The sequence below is a fragment of the Neoarius graeffei genome, chromosome 7 (genome assembly GCF_027579695.1).
Source record: "Neoarius graeffei isolate fNeoGra1 chromosome 7, fNeoGra1.pri, whole genome shotgun sequence".
Lineage (NCBI taxonomy): Eukaryota > Metazoa > Chordata > Actinopteri > Siluriformes > Ariidae > Neoarius > Neoarius graeffei.
This window is the reverse complement of record NC_083575.1, coordinates 26,592,111-26,609,717: the sequence shown is the minus strand read 5'-3', so window position 1 is coordinate 26,609,717 and position 17,607 is coordinate 26,592,111. Positions and strand designations below refer to the sequence as shown.

The 17,607-nt window shown below is 39.7% G+C and overlaps 1 protein-coding gene across 1 annotated transcript in view; it reads right to left on the bottom strand.

Annotated features, from left to right (window-relative positions):
* The window catches only part of csmd1a (CUB and Sushi multiple domains 1a), an 800,422-nt gene that overhangs the window by 194,360 nt on the left and 588,455 nt on the right, over positions 1–17,607 (bottom strand). Inside the window, exons 31-33 of the mRNA XM_060924925.1 lie at positions 14,603–14,716; positions 5,932–6,027; positions 1,031–1,234 (exon numbers count right to left, since the gene is read on the bottom strand). Coding sequence (XP_060780908.1) covers positions 1,031–1,234; positions 5,932–6,027; positions 14,603–14,716 — 414 coding nt within the window. The remainder of the gene's footprint in view (positions 1–1,030; positions 1,235–5,931; positions 6,028–14,602; positions 14,717–17,607) is intronic.

The following is a 17,607-nucleotide window of genomic DNA, read 5'->3' as shown; positions in this document are numbered from 1 at the left end:
AGTGGAACTGGTTCATTGCACAAAGTGGATGGAATAATGAAGAAGGAGAACTACCTCAGAATTCTTCAGCATAAACCATCAGAAACTTGAACACGACTTGGGACTTACAACAGGACAATGAACCCAAACACGCATCAGAGCTGGTTGTGGAGGATAAAGCAGGCTAACATTAAGCTTAAAACAAGTCCTGACTTCAACCTTATTGAAAATATATGGACCGTGCTTATAAGTCGAGTCCATGCCAAGAAAAAAACATGTAATAATAATTAAATACCAATTCTACCATGAAGAGTCATGAAATATCCAACCAGAATTCTGCCAGAAGCTTGTTCATGGTAAACAAAAATGTTTGGTCAATGTGAATCTTGTGAAGAGACATTTTACCCAAAGATTAGGTGTTCTGTATGTATATTTTTGACCCCGTGCTGATTTCAGAAAACCCAAAGAAAATTAAAACTTGTGCACCAAATTCTAGTGTTTTTTAATTAAAGCTGTATGCTGTACAATCATTCTGTGACAGAAAAAGAACAGTTCAAAGAAATGACTGAAAGCCCAAATATTGCCATGACATTCAATCTAAGATGACATTCATGTCACTGTATGTAAACTTCTGACCACAACTGTATCAGGAAGATCTCCAAATCTATGGATTTGTTCTCCAAATATTATCATCCTTCTTCCACAATGTTTGAAAAGATTGTGATATTTTTAGAAACAGTCCACTTGTTCTTCATTTAGCATATCCCAGTTACCTTTGAATTCTGACACCCAGATAAAGTGGTGAAAGCACAAGGTCAGTCATACTCTATCCTCCCAGGGCAAATGAGAGGTTCAGAGGTTAAGTCTCTCACTTAAGGGCAAATGACTCTGTGAATTAGGCTGTGGTTCAGGTTGCAAATGTCAATCCCCCATGCATTAAAAGTTCAAAACCCTTTCCACACTTTCCATCTGTATCCCCTTCATTCTGAGCCGCTTTCAGTTTTTTTATTTTGTATTCTGAATAAAACAAACTAAATCAGGAAAAACTTACCTATGCAACTGGGGATTGAGTCATTCCATTGTGCTAATGCATTGGGGACAGAGTGGCACTTAATGGCTTTGGATCCCTGTAGCAGGTATCCCGGGCTGCACTCGAATCGAACAATGGAGCCGGCGGAGAATTCGGAACCAATACGCCTGCCATATCTGGGCTCAGGAATGGAACTGCATTGCGTGTCACTGGTGCGTGGAACCGCTAGACAGGTGCAAATGGATTTCTAATCAAAACAGAGCAGATGCGGCGAGAAGCACCTCATCCGCACAAGCAAGCTTCCTTTATTTGCAGTGTTTTTCAGAGCCGTGTTATTGTAATGAGAAATACCAAAATGCATAATGAGTCATTGTAAGAAGTTAGAATAAATGTCATTTCAAACCTTGGAGGAGTCTTCACAAGAGCATCTTAGCTCAATCAGAGTTCATTGATGTTGCCTGAATTTCACGTGACGTGGATTCGCACAAGCAAATGTGCAAATGAACCAAATGAACTGTCCTAACAGTCAGAAAATATTTCTTGCATGCTGCTGTCCATTTAATGCTGTGCTCCAAAAATAGTGAAACGTGATAGACAAATTGAGCACGCTATTTTATGCAATATGCATCCACGGAAATCTGACTATTAAACATCCCTGAAGAGATCACAATTTTTAATGACGGAGCAGACAGTGCCAGCTTTAAATAAAACAAAACAAAAAACCCTCTCTTTTTTTTTTTAAACCAGAGGCAAAAATGTCTTGACATGTCCTTCAGCCATGAACAGAAATTTACATCGACATTTACACATCAGTCCTGCTTAAGGAAAATCCCCAGTATGGACCCTGCCTTCACCACCTTAACGAAAAATCAAACAAAAGGTGCTCAGGAATCATTTCCCGGTTCAACTGCATTACAAATCGTATCAGATTTGTTCTTCTGAGTAACTCATGCCTCAGGTGGAACAATCCGCTGGTTCCCCTGGATGAACCCTGGACTGACTGTGGCATACTGATGAACACAACATATATTGCTTTACTTTCTTCATTACTAATAACAGCAACCACATGGCCTGTTGACTATTTAACAGTTATTCCACGAAATCGAGTCGTACATGAGCTGATAGCCGATGAGGCATGTAGCACTGAGCTGGCTATAAGCCATGTACGACAAGATTGAGTGGAATAACTGTTTTATTCTATCCACATTCACTGGATTTTGAGAAACAGTATTTTTATTTTTTGCAAATTTGATAAATAAAATCTTTATATCATACGTCTGACAAAATCATTTCTGCTTAGGATGTAAACAAACGACTACTGAAATGACAGTAGCAATTAGTGAAAAATGCAATAATGATCATGCAGTGTCTTGCAAAAGTATTCATCCCCCTTGGTGTTTGTCCTGTTTTGCTGCATTACAACCTGGAATTAAAATGGATTTTTGGGAGGTTAGCACCATTTGATTTACACAACATGCCTACAACTTTAAAGGTGCAAATTGTTGTTTTGTTGTGACACAAACAATAATTAAGATGAAAAAACAGAAATTTGGAGGAGTGTGCCTAGGTATCCCCCCCAAGTCAATACTTTGTAGAGCCACCTTCTGCTGCAATTACAGCTGCAAGTCTCTTGAGGTATGTCTCTATTAGCTTAGCACATCTAGCCACTGGGATTTTTGCCTCGTCAAGGTAAAACTGCTCACACTCCTTCAAGTTAGATGGGTTGTGTTGGTGTACAGCAATCTTCAAGTTATGCCACAGATTCTAAATTGGATTGAGGTCTGGGCTTTGATTAGGCCATTCCAAGACATTTAAATATTTCCCATTAACTCACTCCAGTGTAGCTTTAGGAGTATGTTTAGGGTCATTGTCCTGCTGGAACGTAAACCTTCAGCCCAGTTTCAAACCTCTGGCCGACTCAAACAGGTTTTCCTCCAGAATTGCCCTGTATTTAGTTCCATCCATCTTTCCTTCAGTCCTGACCAGCTTTCCTGTCCCTGCAGATGAAAAACATCCCCACAGCATGATACTGCCACCACCATGCTTCACTGTAGGGATGGTGCTCTCAGGGTGTTGGGTTTGCGCCACACATGGCATTTCCCATGATGGCCAAAAAGATTCATTTGAGTCTCATTTGACCAGAGAATCTTCTTCCATGTGTTTGGGGAGTCTGCTACATGTTGTTAGGCAAACTCCAAATGTGTTTTCTTAGTTTTTCTTTAAGCTATGTCTTTTTTTTCTGGCCACTCTTCCATAAAGCCCAGCTCTTTAGAGTGTACGGCTTAAAGTGGTCCTATGGACAGATACTCCCATCTCCACTGTGGATCTTTGCAGCTCCTTCAGTGTTATCTTTGGTGTCTTTGTTGCATCTCTGATTAATGCCCTCCTTGCCTGGTCTGTGAGTTTTGGTGGGCGGGACCTTCTCTTGTCAGGTTTGTAGTGGTGCCATATTCTTTCCATTTTGCTATAATGGATTTAATGGTGCTCCGTGGGATATTCAAAGTTTGTGATATTTTTTATAACCCAACCCTGATCTATTCTTCTCCACAACTTTGTCTCTGACCTGTTTGGAAGTTCCTTGGTTTTCATGTTGCTTGCTTAGTAGTGTTGCAGAGTCAGGGTCCTTCCAGAACAGGTTGATTTATACAGAAATCATGTGACAGATCATGTGACACTTTGATTGCACACAGGTGGATCTTAATCAACTAATTATGTGACTTATGAAGTGAATTGGTTGGAGCAGCTCTTATTTAGGGGTTTCATACGAAAGGGGGTGAATACTTATGCACACTCCAGATTTCTGTTTTTTCATCTTAATTATTGTTTGTGTCACAATAAAAAAACATGTGCACCTTTAAAGCGGTAGGCATGTTGTGTAAATCAAATTGTGCTAACCCTCCAAAAATCCATTTTAATTCCAGCTTGTAATGCGACAAAACAGGACAAACACAAAGGGGGATGAATATTTTTACAAGACACTGTAATTATTTAAAAATGAAAAAAAGTTCTTCCCATCAAATACTTTTATTCCATATTTTGTTGCTTTTTTTCCTTTTTTTTTTGCATTTTTTGGGGTTTTGTTTTCGAGTAGTTTTTATTTAATCCTTGGTTGGTTCAGCAAAATGCGCCGCCATTTTGTTTTTCTCTACTCATGGTATACGAGCTGATATCCTAGTAATAGAGTAGCCAGGGTGCATGATTGCTCATATCCAGTGAATGTGGATAAACAATACATGTCTTATTCACTCAGGCTAGTACTTTTCATTTTACACCAATACAATTTAATCATATATATGTATAATCACCTGAAATATTAACAACAGGAAAACATATTTGCAGAAATAAACAAAGTCTGTTTCCATGGATGTGGGTCACACCGATGGCAGATATGAGTGTACAGATATGAGCACAAACAAGATATGGAGGTCATCTAGGGCAATTAAAGCATATTTTTGTTTATATACTGATTGTATACAAAAAAATTGTTGTATACTACCAAAAATTGAGCCAACTTCAAAATGCTCGAGAATAAAAACAACAAAGAACCTCCCAACAAGCGAGCTAAGTAACTCACTAACTAATGAGTGAATGAATAAAATAATTACAAATAATGACATAAATTCGGGGTGTAACACAATCAGTATATGTTTACTAGAAGAGTACCTGAAGTGGGTGTGGCTTAAACCTGGAGAATTATTTTTTTTTAAATAATACGCGTGTGTGGGGGACTCCCCCAAATACCGCTTTTCGGAGCCTTATTTAAACCACTGTGACCCTGACCAGGCAGTTACTAAAGATGAAGGAATGAATACTGTAAATACATCATTGAGGTGAATGAATGTGGTCTTTATTTATCCTTTGAGCTTGATATCTACCTGCTTACTTGTGCCCCTCAACCTCAACCCAAAAAATACCCCCTCCCCAAAAAAACTAACGGTATGCCTTCTATTCCTATTTCCCTGCGTTCATTCCAAATAATGTATCTGTATTCAGTTACATCCCTCAGATAAATAAACACATTTTTGCTCAATCTATGTTTTGCAAAAGTAAAATAGGTCATTAATCTTAAACAGAACATAGGTGAGTACTGGTCATGGAATGAATTCATAGAATTCATTTGTAAGGATTTATTCTTGACCAAGAAGGCATTAATCTATTTTGTGACCCTCTGTTCTTCTAGAAACAATGTTTTGCTTGGAATTCCATTGCTATCATAAGAACATATTGCCCTGTGCGATCATATCATATCATCAGAACATTCTGCTTATTATTGACCAGAATTGTGTCTGAACATTTTGCTTATTATTGATGCCCTGCCCAGACCAAGGTCTCCTCACTTGCACGTAGTCCCCCCCCCCCCCCCCCACACACACACACACTCACTCACACACACACACACACACACACACACACTCATTTACACACACACACACACACACACACACACACACACACACACACACACACACACACGGTATAAAAGCCTTCTGTATTCTCTTGTCTTCGGCGAAGCTGTGAATAAAGACGGTGAAACTAATTTTTGGGATCCTGTCTTGTTTCACGATTCGCCCCAGAGCTCTGGGTGACACGAAGGGACCGATCTGCAAGAGGGTAATCGCTCCGGTTGGAGCAAGAGGAAGAGATGGTGAATCTCTGACCTAACATCATTAATTTAAGCAAACAATACATCTTTCCTAAGTTACTAGGAATGTGCCATTGGGAAAATTTCCATCAGACCAGTTCAAGAGGAAAAAGAAAAATCTTATAAATGTTTTCTATTGAGTCTGTATATTTATTTTTCAATACTTTTTAAATAGATGAATAAATCAGACACCAGGAAGGGATGCTGTGTTCAAGATCTCTTATTATACATCTTAATACAACCCTTTTCATGAAACATGAAGGTGTTCATATGTTCATACCTTGGTAAACAAAATGGAATCCTCTGGCAGAAGGGCCACTCTTGGTGGTGAACCTCAGCATGATCTGGTTTGAAGTGGCCAAAGGCAAGGTCTCACCTGCAATACAGAGTTATGCCAAATAATCACATTTAACTTCCTGAGAGTGGCACATGGCAGTAAATGTCCTGTAATAAACCACGATGAGTCACTATAAACTGGAGCTACTATATAAGATGAATGGCTTAATAACCAAACTGCCCTTCTGGACATGCTGAAAGGTAGTAGTGGAGAGACAGATGTGGAGAAGTAGAGCTTTGCACGTCTATTGGGTAATAGCCAAAGGAAACACAAGTCTCTCTCCTGGGTTTAAAACCCAAGCCTTATAATGACACAAAGTAGTTTCCTCACCATATCTCCAGTCTGATTACTGCCTTAGTGGAGCTACAAAACACCATCAACTGTCACATCATAGTATCATTAGATATTTTTTATTATTTTTTAAATTTTTTTTACACAGTGCTTATGCTACCTTTATAATGTTACTTTCAATACCCCAATTGTCATAGGATTTTAGTTTTTCATATTTACTGTTTCCTGAGGTGGAGTAAAAAGATTTTGTCTTCAAAACTTAGCTCAAAAGTTACAATGAAGAATTATTATACATGCAGGACACTTTGTCAATGGAATAAAAACATGTCTTCTATTCCTTTCTAGTGGGTTCCATTCATTTGGTTCGATAGCATGCGATATTGTTCTCATATCGCTTATCCTACGTGTATTACGTCACTCTAACCAATGGAGAATGAGTGTTGAATATGGTTTACAATACTGTATGGTTGTCAAAACAACATGATGTCACACGTTGGAGATGTAAAACTTCTGTGCTTGCGAGTGACTGTGACAATTTGTAAACAAACATGGCTGCCAGGATTGGTTTGTTAAATACAGAAGATTTTGAGAGAATTTTGAAAGAGAAAGATGCATTGAATGTCTGAAAGGAATGTAGTATAATAATAATAATAATAATAATGGCTTTTTGGGCAGCACGGTGGTGTAGTGGTTAGCGCTGTCGCCTCACAGCAAGAAGGTCTGGGTTCGAGCCCCGTGGCCGGCGAGGGCCTTTCTGTGTGGAGTTTGCATGTTCTCCCCGTGTCTGCGTGGGTTTCCTCCGGGTGCTCCGGTTTCCCCCACAGTCCAAAGACATGCAGGTTAGGTTAACCGGTGACTCTAAATTGACCGTAGGTGTGAGTGTGAATGGTTGTCTGTGTCTATGTGTCAGCCCTGTGATGACCTGGCGACTTGTCCAGGGTGTACCCCGCCTTTCGCCCGTAGTCAGCTGGGATAGGCTCCAGCTTGCCTGCGACCCTGTAGAACAGGATAAAGCGGCTAGAGATAATGAGAATGAGATGAGATAATGGCTTTTTTCATGGTATATCAGATATATTCCATTCAGCTAGCAAGATACTGAACTCTTCTATGACTTGTTAAATATCATGCTAGCTGAATGGAATATATCTGATATACCACAAAAAAAAGCCAGCCAATATTATTTTATTATTATACATACGGGCCACTTTTTCCATGGAATAAAAACATGTATTCTATTCCCTTCTAGTGGGTTTATTGATGGCATGCAATATTGTTATGTTGCTTATCCTCCATGTATTACACCACCCTCCCCAATCGAGAATGAGCGTGCAATATTGTTATAATATTGCATGTTTTCAAGACAACACAACGTCACACATCAGAGCTCATGCGAAGATCCAATGACAAAATTCTGCTGTGTATGTGCAGAATCATTTCTTTGTCGGCCGGGTAAGAGAGAAGACGAGGCTAATCCAGTGCTAGGTTTAAGTACGAAATAAATAAATTGAAAATTGAAACTAAAGACGTGCTGAACACCCGAAAGGCTAACAAAACTTCATTCTATATTCTCCACGCATAGTTACAAGAGAAAAACATACCAATGGACATCAAAAAACTGGAAAAGAGACACGTCAGAGATATAAAACTTCCATGATAGTGAGTGACTGTGACAGTTTGTAAACAAACATGGCCACAAGGTTTGCTTCATTAAAAGCGGAAGATTTTGAGAGAATTTTGGTGTCAGGTTGCTCAGTTGTGTTTCGCTGTCAATGTTGATTTTAAAAGTAACTAAGTAAATTACACAGGGAAAATAATAATAATAATAACAACAACATACGGCTTGACTGTGCTAGCATTGGCTTGCATTAGCACTACACCAGTGAGAAGGTAATTGGACTGCTGCACTAACAGCATCGAATCGCGGGTAAGCATTGGCCTTCAAGAATGCTGATATGAAGATTGTGTATGTATAATAATAATAATAATATTGGCTGGCTTTTTTTCATGGTATATCAGATACAGTGGGGCAAAAAAGTATTTAGTCAGTCACCAATTGTGCAAGTTCTCCCACTTAAAAAGATGAGAGAGGCTTGTAATTTTCATCATAGGTATACCTCAACTATGAGAGACAGAATAAGAAAAAAAAAATCCAGAAAATCACATTGTCTGATTTTTAAAGAATTTATTTGCAAATTATGGTGGAAAATAAGTATTTGGTCAATAACAAAAGTTCATCTCAATACTTTGTTATATACCCTTTGTTGGCAATGACAGAGGTCAAACATTTTCTGTAAGTCTTCACAAGGTTTTCACACACTGCTGCTGGTATTTTGGCCCATTCCTCCATGCAGATCTCCTCTAGAGCAGTGATGTTTTGGGGCTGTCGCTGGGCAACACGGACTTTCAACTCCCTCCAAAGATTTTCTATGGGGTTGAGACCTGGAGACTGGCTAGGCCACTCCAGGACCTTGAAATGCTTCTTACGAAGCCACTCCTTCATTGCCCGGGCCGTGTGTTTGGGATCATTGTCATGCTGAAAGACCCAGCCACATTTCATCTTCAATGCCCTTGCTGATGGAAGGAGGTTTTCACTCAAAATCTCACGATACATGGGCCCATTCATTCTTTCCTTTACACGGATCAGTCGTCCTGGTCCCTTTGCAGAAAAACAGCCCCAAAGCATGATGTTTCCACCCCCATGCTTCACAGTAGGTATGGTGTTCTTTGGATGCAACTCAGCATTCTTTCTCCTCCAAACACGACAAGTTGAGTTTTTACCAAAAAGTTCTATTTTGGTTTCATCTGACCATATGACATTCTCCCAATCCTCTTCTGGATCATCCAAATGCTCTCTAGCAAACTTCAGACGGGCCCGGACATGTACTGACTTAAGCAGGGGGACACGTCTGGCACTGCAGGATTTGAGTCCCTGGCGGCGTAGTGTGTTACTGATGGTAGCCTTTGTTACTTTGGTCCCAGCTCTCTGCAGGTCATTCACTAGGTCCCCCCGTGTGGTTCTGGGATTTTTGCTCAGCGTTCTTGTGATCATTTTGACCCCACGGGGTGAGATCTTGCATGGAGCCCCAGATCAAGGGAGATTAATCAGTGGTCTTGTATGTCTTCCATTTTCTAATAATTGCTCCCACAGTTAATTTCTTCACACCAAGCTGCTTACCTATTGCAGATACAATTTTGTTTCTGGTGTCCTTTGACAGCTCTTTGGTCTTGGCCATAGTGGAGTTTGGAGTGTGACTGTTTGAGGTTGTGGACAGGTGTCTTTTATACAGATAATGAGTTCAAACAGGTGCCATTAATCCAGGTAACGAGTGGAGGACAGAGGAGCCTCTTGAAGTAGTTACAGGTCTGTGAGAGTCAGAAATCTTGCTTGTTTGTAGGTGACCAAATACTTATTTTACCGAGGAATTTACCAATTAATTCATTTAAAAAATCCTACAATGTGATTTCCTGGATTCTTTCCCCCCATTCTGTCTCTCATAGTTGAGGTATACCCATGATGAAAATTACAGGCCTCTCTCATCTTTTTAAGTGGGAGAACATGCACAATTGGTGGCTGACTAAATACTTTTTTGCCCCACTGTATATTCCATTCAGCTAGCATGATATTGAACTCGTCTTTGACTCGTTCATTATCATGCTAACTGAATGGACTATATCTGATATACCATGAAAAAAAAGCCAGCCAATATTATTTAAATATTTAATGATGAAAACCTAAAAATCACTCTTGCCATCACCTCTATAGGATTTTAAGGTGGTGTTCACATTAGACCGTATCCGTATCGTTTTCGTTGCGGATGCACTGTCCGTGCACATTAAAACGCCGGGAAACGACTCCACAGGCGGAACAATTTGAATCCGCCAGGGCCCACGTATTCAACCCAGTACGTATCTGATCCGGTGTTGTGTAAACATTGAGGAACGAGGATACGCAGTGCTGAGCTCTAGCTGACGTCGTCATTGGACAACGTCACTGTGACATCCACCTTCCTGATTCGCTGGCATTGGTCATGCCACATTGGTCATGTGACGCGACTGCTGAAAAATGGCGCGGACTTCACTTCCTGCTATTTGTGTGTGTACGCGAATCGTTTTAAAAATGTTAATCTGATGATCCGCTGATTCGAAATAATGTAAACAGGGCCTCAATGTGAAGTTAGCTTCATGCTAATAGTACTGTACCTCCCTACATTCATGTGATACTTAGAGTAGTCCTTGATAGACACACACATCAGGCCAGTAACAACCAACTAAATGATAGTTACATTATTCTTAAAAAGTATTAAACATTATGAATAGACTTTGCAGTTTTATAATGGATTTTTAAGTAATAATTTCTATACTGAATGCTTTTCTCCCTCAGTCTGACTCAGTGCCAGCATATCAGTTAGCTAGCATATCTCTCCTACACTTGTTTTGATTTGGCTATAATTTGGTCATGTATAAAAATGCTTGTGGCAACAATATTGTTTTCCACAAATTATTGACTATCCCTGAAGAATATGCATAACTAGAAGAACACTCGGTCAAAGGCATATCTCCACATATCAACACCAAAATCAAATCACTTGAATCAAGGATAATATTAAAGCTGTACACCAAATTTAATCAAAATCCATTCAATACTTTTTGAGTTATGTTGTGAACAGACAAAAAAAAATCCTGGATCTGCATACATATCAAAACCTAATCAATTGTTCCTTTGCCCGTCGTCCACCTTTCCTCACAATTTTTATCAACATCCGTCACTACTTTTTGAGTTTACTTCTGTAAAGCACATTGAACTGCCACTGTGTATGAAATGTGCTATATAAATAAACTTGCCTTGCCTTGCCTTGCCTTATGTTGGGAACAGACGAACAAACAAACGGAGGCAAAAATATAACCTGCTCCAACAAAGTTGATGGAGGTAATAAATCAAAGCAAATTGACTTCCATGAAAAGGAATCAGGAATTTTAAAATCTTGCTCTCAATCACCAGCAACTGGACACAATAAATGCTCTGGTATTTTTTAAGGATTTTCCACTAGGAGACCAACTGGTCTGGGCAATACAATCACAGACCCCAGAGTCCATGCGGCTGCACCGCTGCGGCATATTCTGTGATGCAAAATGGTTCACCAATCACCATACAGACAAACACACTACAGCGACTACACAGCTATCAAGAGCAATTACCAAGCACAAATGTTATGTCAAAGACACTCAAAGTTACACAGTAATGACATCGGATTCTGACATCAGCCATCTCAGTAACCAAATTTTAGTTTTGTTTTTCTTAACCAACATGATCTTGTGTGTATACCTTATAACATAGATCTTTGTTTTCCTTGTTAAATGTATACTTACATGGTACTTGGTTAATTAATTGCAACTGATTGAACCAAATGATAAGACATAACTTGGTTTCAAATTTGATCTCCCAGTGAAGCTGGTTTGGCATTGACTAGGAGACCAAATCTGGCCACTTGGTCTCCCAGTAAGTATGTTAAAAAATGCTCTGATAAAGACAGATTAGAGAGAGAGAAAAATGATTGCTCTCACAAAAAGAGACAATTGCTGACCTGCAAAAGTCAGTGATGGATTAAATAAATAAAAAATAAATAAAATGCATTTTGTGATGTACAAATATCAGTTCAATAATTTGATCAAATTTGTTTCCAGCATTGCATTATTACAACATGATTATAGACATCATTTATATACAACCCCGATTCCAAAAAAGTTGGGACAAAGTACAAACTGTAAATAAAAATGGAATGCAATGATGTGGAAGTTTCAAAATTCCATATTTTATTCAGAATAGAACATAGATGACATATCAAATGTTTAAACTGAGAAAATGTATCATTTAAAGAGAAAAATTAGGTGATTTTAAATTTCACGACAACAACACATCTCAAAAAAGTTGGGACAAGGCCATGTTTACCACTGTGAGACATCCCCTTTTCTCTTTACAACAGTCTGTAAACGTCTGGGGACTGAGGAGACAAGTTGCTCAAGTTTAGGGATAGGAATGTTAACCCATTCTTGTCTAATGTAGGATTCTAGTTGCTCAACTGTCTTAGGTCTTTTTTGTCGTATCTTCCGTTTTATGATGCACCAAATGTTTTCTATGGGTGAAAGATCTGGACTGCAGGCTGGCCAGTTCAGTACCCGGACCCTTCTTCTACGCAGCCATGATGCTGTAATTGATGCAGTATGTGGTTTGGCATCGTCATGTTGGAAAATGCAAGGTCTTCCCTGAAAGAGACGTTGTCTGGATGGGAACATATGTTGCGCTAGAACCTGGATATACCTTTCAGCATTGATAGTGTCTTTCCAGATGTGTAAGCTGCCCATGCCACACGCACTAATGCAACCCTATACCATCAGAGATGCAGGCTTCTGAACTGAGTGCTGATAACAACTCGGGTCGTCCTTCTCCTCTTTAGTCCGAATGACACGGCGTCCCTGATTTCCATAAAGAACTTCAAATTTTGATTTGTCTGACCACAGAACAGTTTTCCACTTTGCCATAGTCCATTTTAAATGAACCTTGGCCCAGAGAAGATGTCTGCGCTTCTGGATCATGTTTAGATATGGCTTCTTCTTTGAACTATAGAGTTTTAGCTGGCAACGGCGGATGGCACGGTGAATTGGGTTCACAGATAATGTTCCCTGGAAATATTCCTGAGCCCATTTTGTGATTTCCAATACAGAAGCATCCCTGTATGTGATGCAGTGCCGTCTAAGGGCCCGAAGATCACGGGCACCCAGTATGGTTTTCTGGCCTTGACCCTTACGCACAGAGATTCTTCCAGATTCTCTGAATCTTTTGATGATATTATGCACTGTAGATGATGATATGTTCAAACTCTTTGCAATTTTACACTGTCGAACTCCTTTCTGATATTGCTCCACTATTTGCCGGCACAGAATTAGGGGGATTGGTGATCCTCTTCCCATCTTTACTTCTGAGAGCCGCTGCCACTCCAAGATGCTCTTTTTATACCCAGTCATGTTAATGACCTATTGCCAATTGACCTAACGAGTTGCAATTTGGTCCTCCAGCTGTTCCTTTTTTGTACCTTTAACTTTTCCAGCCTCTTATTGCCCCGTCCCAACTTTTTTGAGATGTGTTGCTGTCATGAAATTTCAAATGAGCCAATATTTGGCATGAAATTTCAAAATGTCTCACTTTCGACATTTGATATGTTGTCTATGTTCTATTGTGAATACAATATCAGTTTTTGAGATTTGAAAATTATTGCATTCTGTTTTTATTTACAATTTGTACTTTGTCCCAACTTTTTTGGAATCGGGGTTGTATTTACATACACACACACACACTTTTACAGTTCACTGTAAAATGCAACTTATACTAAATTGTAAAAAGTTGAACAGTCTTGAAAGTGAAATACAGCCGAACCAACCCACTCACTAGGTCCCAAAAATATTCCAAAAAACAAGCGTTTTCTGTTAAGTCATTAAACAAAAGGAAAAGAGATTTCTGTGATGCTGATGATGAGCAACATGCTCGACGGAACCTGCAGGGTTAACGAGTCTAGCATAAAAAGCCAGGCCTGGCAGGATTTCTGGCCTGCTGGGCTCAAAGGCTGAGACAGAATTTACAGCATATCTTTGAGGGATTATATTGTTGCATGGTGGACCATAAAAAGAAGAAAGCATCAAAGTGCCATACAGATAGTTTATGTCCAATGGCCTTCATCAATCCTTGGAAGAATCCAGAATTAAGGGCGATTTCTTTCCAGGCATTCTACTACCATCAGACATTAACAGCAAACTTCACAATAAAACCGCATGGGACTGTGCCTAAAATACAAACTCATTTTAAATGTAGAATCGCAAGAACAAACAGATCAGAGTGTAAAATTTAAAAGTTAAAGACCAGTGGATTAAAAAAAAAACACCTTAGTATACCTTACATAAATTTGAAATGTGAAACAAAACTGTTAAAATCATTCTAAAAACCCTCTCTCATCGACTTGACATCGATCAATCGCTGACATCTGCACAGTTCAGCGAAAAAGCACGCCAAGTTTGAAATAAGTTCAAATGATTAGAGTTAAGCAGTGCCCCCGCAGCGCCCATCTTTTCCTCCCCGAATAAAGCCATTAAGTCTCATTCATAACTCCCTTTCCTGCTAAATTGCGCACACTTAATTGTCTTCCCTGCTTAGTGCAAAGGCTGCATATGTCAGCTCATTTTTTCGTCCATCCCCCTCAAAAAAAAAAATTGTTCAATTCAAAGCAAACCAAAATCAACAACAAAATGTTGAGGACAAGGTAAAGGCCTTACGTACCAGAATGAGAGCCAGCTAGGGAGCTCAGCAGCCTGGCATTGTGATTTGGCCCATCAAACAGTTCGACCGAGTCATTCATAGCTGTCTGGAAATAGGCAAACTGCCCGAAGACCACTGAGGAGAAAAATAAATAAAATAGGCAGAGCACATCATTGTTCTATGCACTACAGCAGAGAGGTACACCTAAATAAAGTGCTTAGACATTTTATAAATTTCACCACATACAGACATCCTTCAGGCAGGTGACTTTATGTGTGAATAAATGTTCATCCTGCACACTGTGCTCATCCATCTATGCCGCAGACGTTAGCCTATAGTCCTCTGTCTTCGAACGCTCCTGATCTAGTTAGACAATCTGCATTCTCATTATACTGTTTTTCACTAGATTTGATGTGTACAGTCTGTAAGTCTATTACTATTACCATCATGTACGAAAAACTTATATAAATGTATGAGTGCATGAGGTCTTGTATTCCTGGGATAGACGCTGAAACGACTCTGAAAGCACTTATTGAAGATGAATGAATGAATACAAATCGTTTGTGTATTATGCACAAATCGTTATTGTTATTTTAGTTGTTTGCAAAATCCTCATATGCAGTTCCAGCTCTGTCAAGACTCTTTTTCCCATCGTCAGCTGTCCAGTTTTCAGTGAACCTGTATCCAGTGTGGCCAATCCACTTCAAGCTTTGATATTTTGAGATGCTTTTCAGCTCACCATGAGGCTCAAGACTGATTATTTGATTGACTATAGCCTTCTTTTCAGCTTGAACGAGTCTGGTCTCTCTCACCAACCTCCATATGTTATACTTTGCTGCATTCTTAATATAATAAGTCACTTTAATAGGAACTTGTTCTTTATTCTAAGATTCCTGTTCTTGGCCGACAGGAGTGGAACCCAATGTGCTCTTCTGCTGTTGCATGCTGAGATGCTTTTCTTCTCAACACTGTTGTAAAGAGTTGCGATGAGTTATTCTATCCACATTCACTGGATATGAGAAACCGCGTGCTCTGATTGGCTATTCTACTACTAGGATATCAGCTCATATACCGTGAGTAGACAACAACAAAATGGCAGAGCGTGTTGCTGAACCAACCGAGGATGGAATAAAAACTCTACTCGAAAACAACCCCCCCCCCCAAAAAAAAAATGGAATAAAAGCATTTGATGGTAAGAACATATCTTTTTTATTTTTCAAGAATTATTATTATTATTATTATTATTATTATTGAATTTTTCACAAATTGCTACTGTAATTTCGCTGGTTTGTTTAGATTCTAAGCGGAAACTATTTCGTCGGTGATATAAGTGAATGTGGATCGAATAAAACAGTTATTCCACTCAGTCTTGTCATACATGGCTTATCGTCAACTCAGCGCTCCATGCCTCGTCGGCTATCAGATCATGTACTGTATGTGGAATAACTTAACTATATCCTTCCTGGCAGCTCGAACCAATCTGGCCATTTTCCTCTGACCTCTCTAATCAACAAGGCATTTGTTTCCACCCACAGAGCTGTCGCTCACTCAATGTTTTTTTGTTTTTCGCGCCATTCTCTGTAAACTCTAGACACTGTTGTGTGTGAAAACCCCAGGAAATCAGCCATTTCTGAAATACTCAAACCAACACCCATACCACAGTGCAAGTCACACTCTGAGATCACTATTTTTCCCATTCTGATGTTTGAAGTGAACATTAACTGAAGCTCTTGATTTGTATCTGCATGATTTGATGCAGGGCGGCACAGTGGTGTAGTGGTTAGCACTGTCGCCTCACAGGAAGAAGGTTCTGGGTTCGAGCCCAGCGGCCAGCAAGGGCCTTACGTTATGGAGTTTGCATGTTCTCCCCGTGTCTGCGTGGGTTTCCTCTGGGTGCTCCGGTTTCCCCCACAGCCCAAAGACATGCAGGTTAGGCTAATTGGTGACTCTAAATTGACCGTAGGTGTGAATGGTCATTTGTCTCTATGTGTCAGCCCTGCGATAACCTGGCGACTTGTCCAGGGTGTACCCCGCCTCTCGCCCATAGTCAGCTGGGATAGGCTCCAGCTTGCCTGTGACCCTGTAGAACAGGATAAGCGGCAACAGATAATGGATGGATAATTTGATGCATCGTGCTGCTGTCAAGGGATCGGCTGATCAGAAAGCAGCAGGTGTAGGTAGGGGTGTTCCTAAAAAAGTGACCAACCAGAATAATAGTAAATAATATTAGCTATTGGTATTGTACTGAGACATTTGTAGACATCTTTAAAAAAAAATACACAGCCTGTAAGAATCACAATCCTAGATAGCACAATAGTTACATGATATGCATATTAGCATCTAACAGGTGTATCATTTAATTTAGAGCAATCTGCAGTGAAAAACTTCCAGATGGTGTCAGTTAGTTAACAAACTCATACCACAGCATTGTTTTCATAAAATCTAGTAGGTCAGAAGATGGGCTGTTACAGTGCCTTGCAAAAGTATTCATCCCCCTTGGTGTTTGTCCTGTTTTGTTGCGTTAAAAGCTGGACTTAAAATGGATTTTGGGGGGGTTAGCACCATTTGATTTACACAACATGCCTACCACTTTAAAGGTGCACTTTTTTTTATTGTGACACAAACAATAATTAAGATGAAAAAAAACAGAAATCTGGAGTGTGCATAAGTATTCACCCCCTTTCGTATGAAACCCCTGAATAAGAGCTGATCCAACCAATTCACTTCAGAAGTCACATAATTAGTCAATTAAACTCCACCTGTGTGCAATCAAAGTGTCACATGATGTCTGTCTAAATCAACCTGTTCTGGAAGGACCCTGACTCTGCAACACTACTAAAGCCTAGGTCACAACCGGACGTACGATTTTTTGGCCGTGCGATTTTTGGCGTTTCCCAAATCGCTGCGTTTTTTTTGTTCATGGAGAAAGATGCACATTGGCCGTACGTTTGTCTTGCAACCTAAAAAAAACGTAAGCGCCCATAGAGTTTGTTTAACATGACAAAGAACCTCTGCGGCCAGTCTAT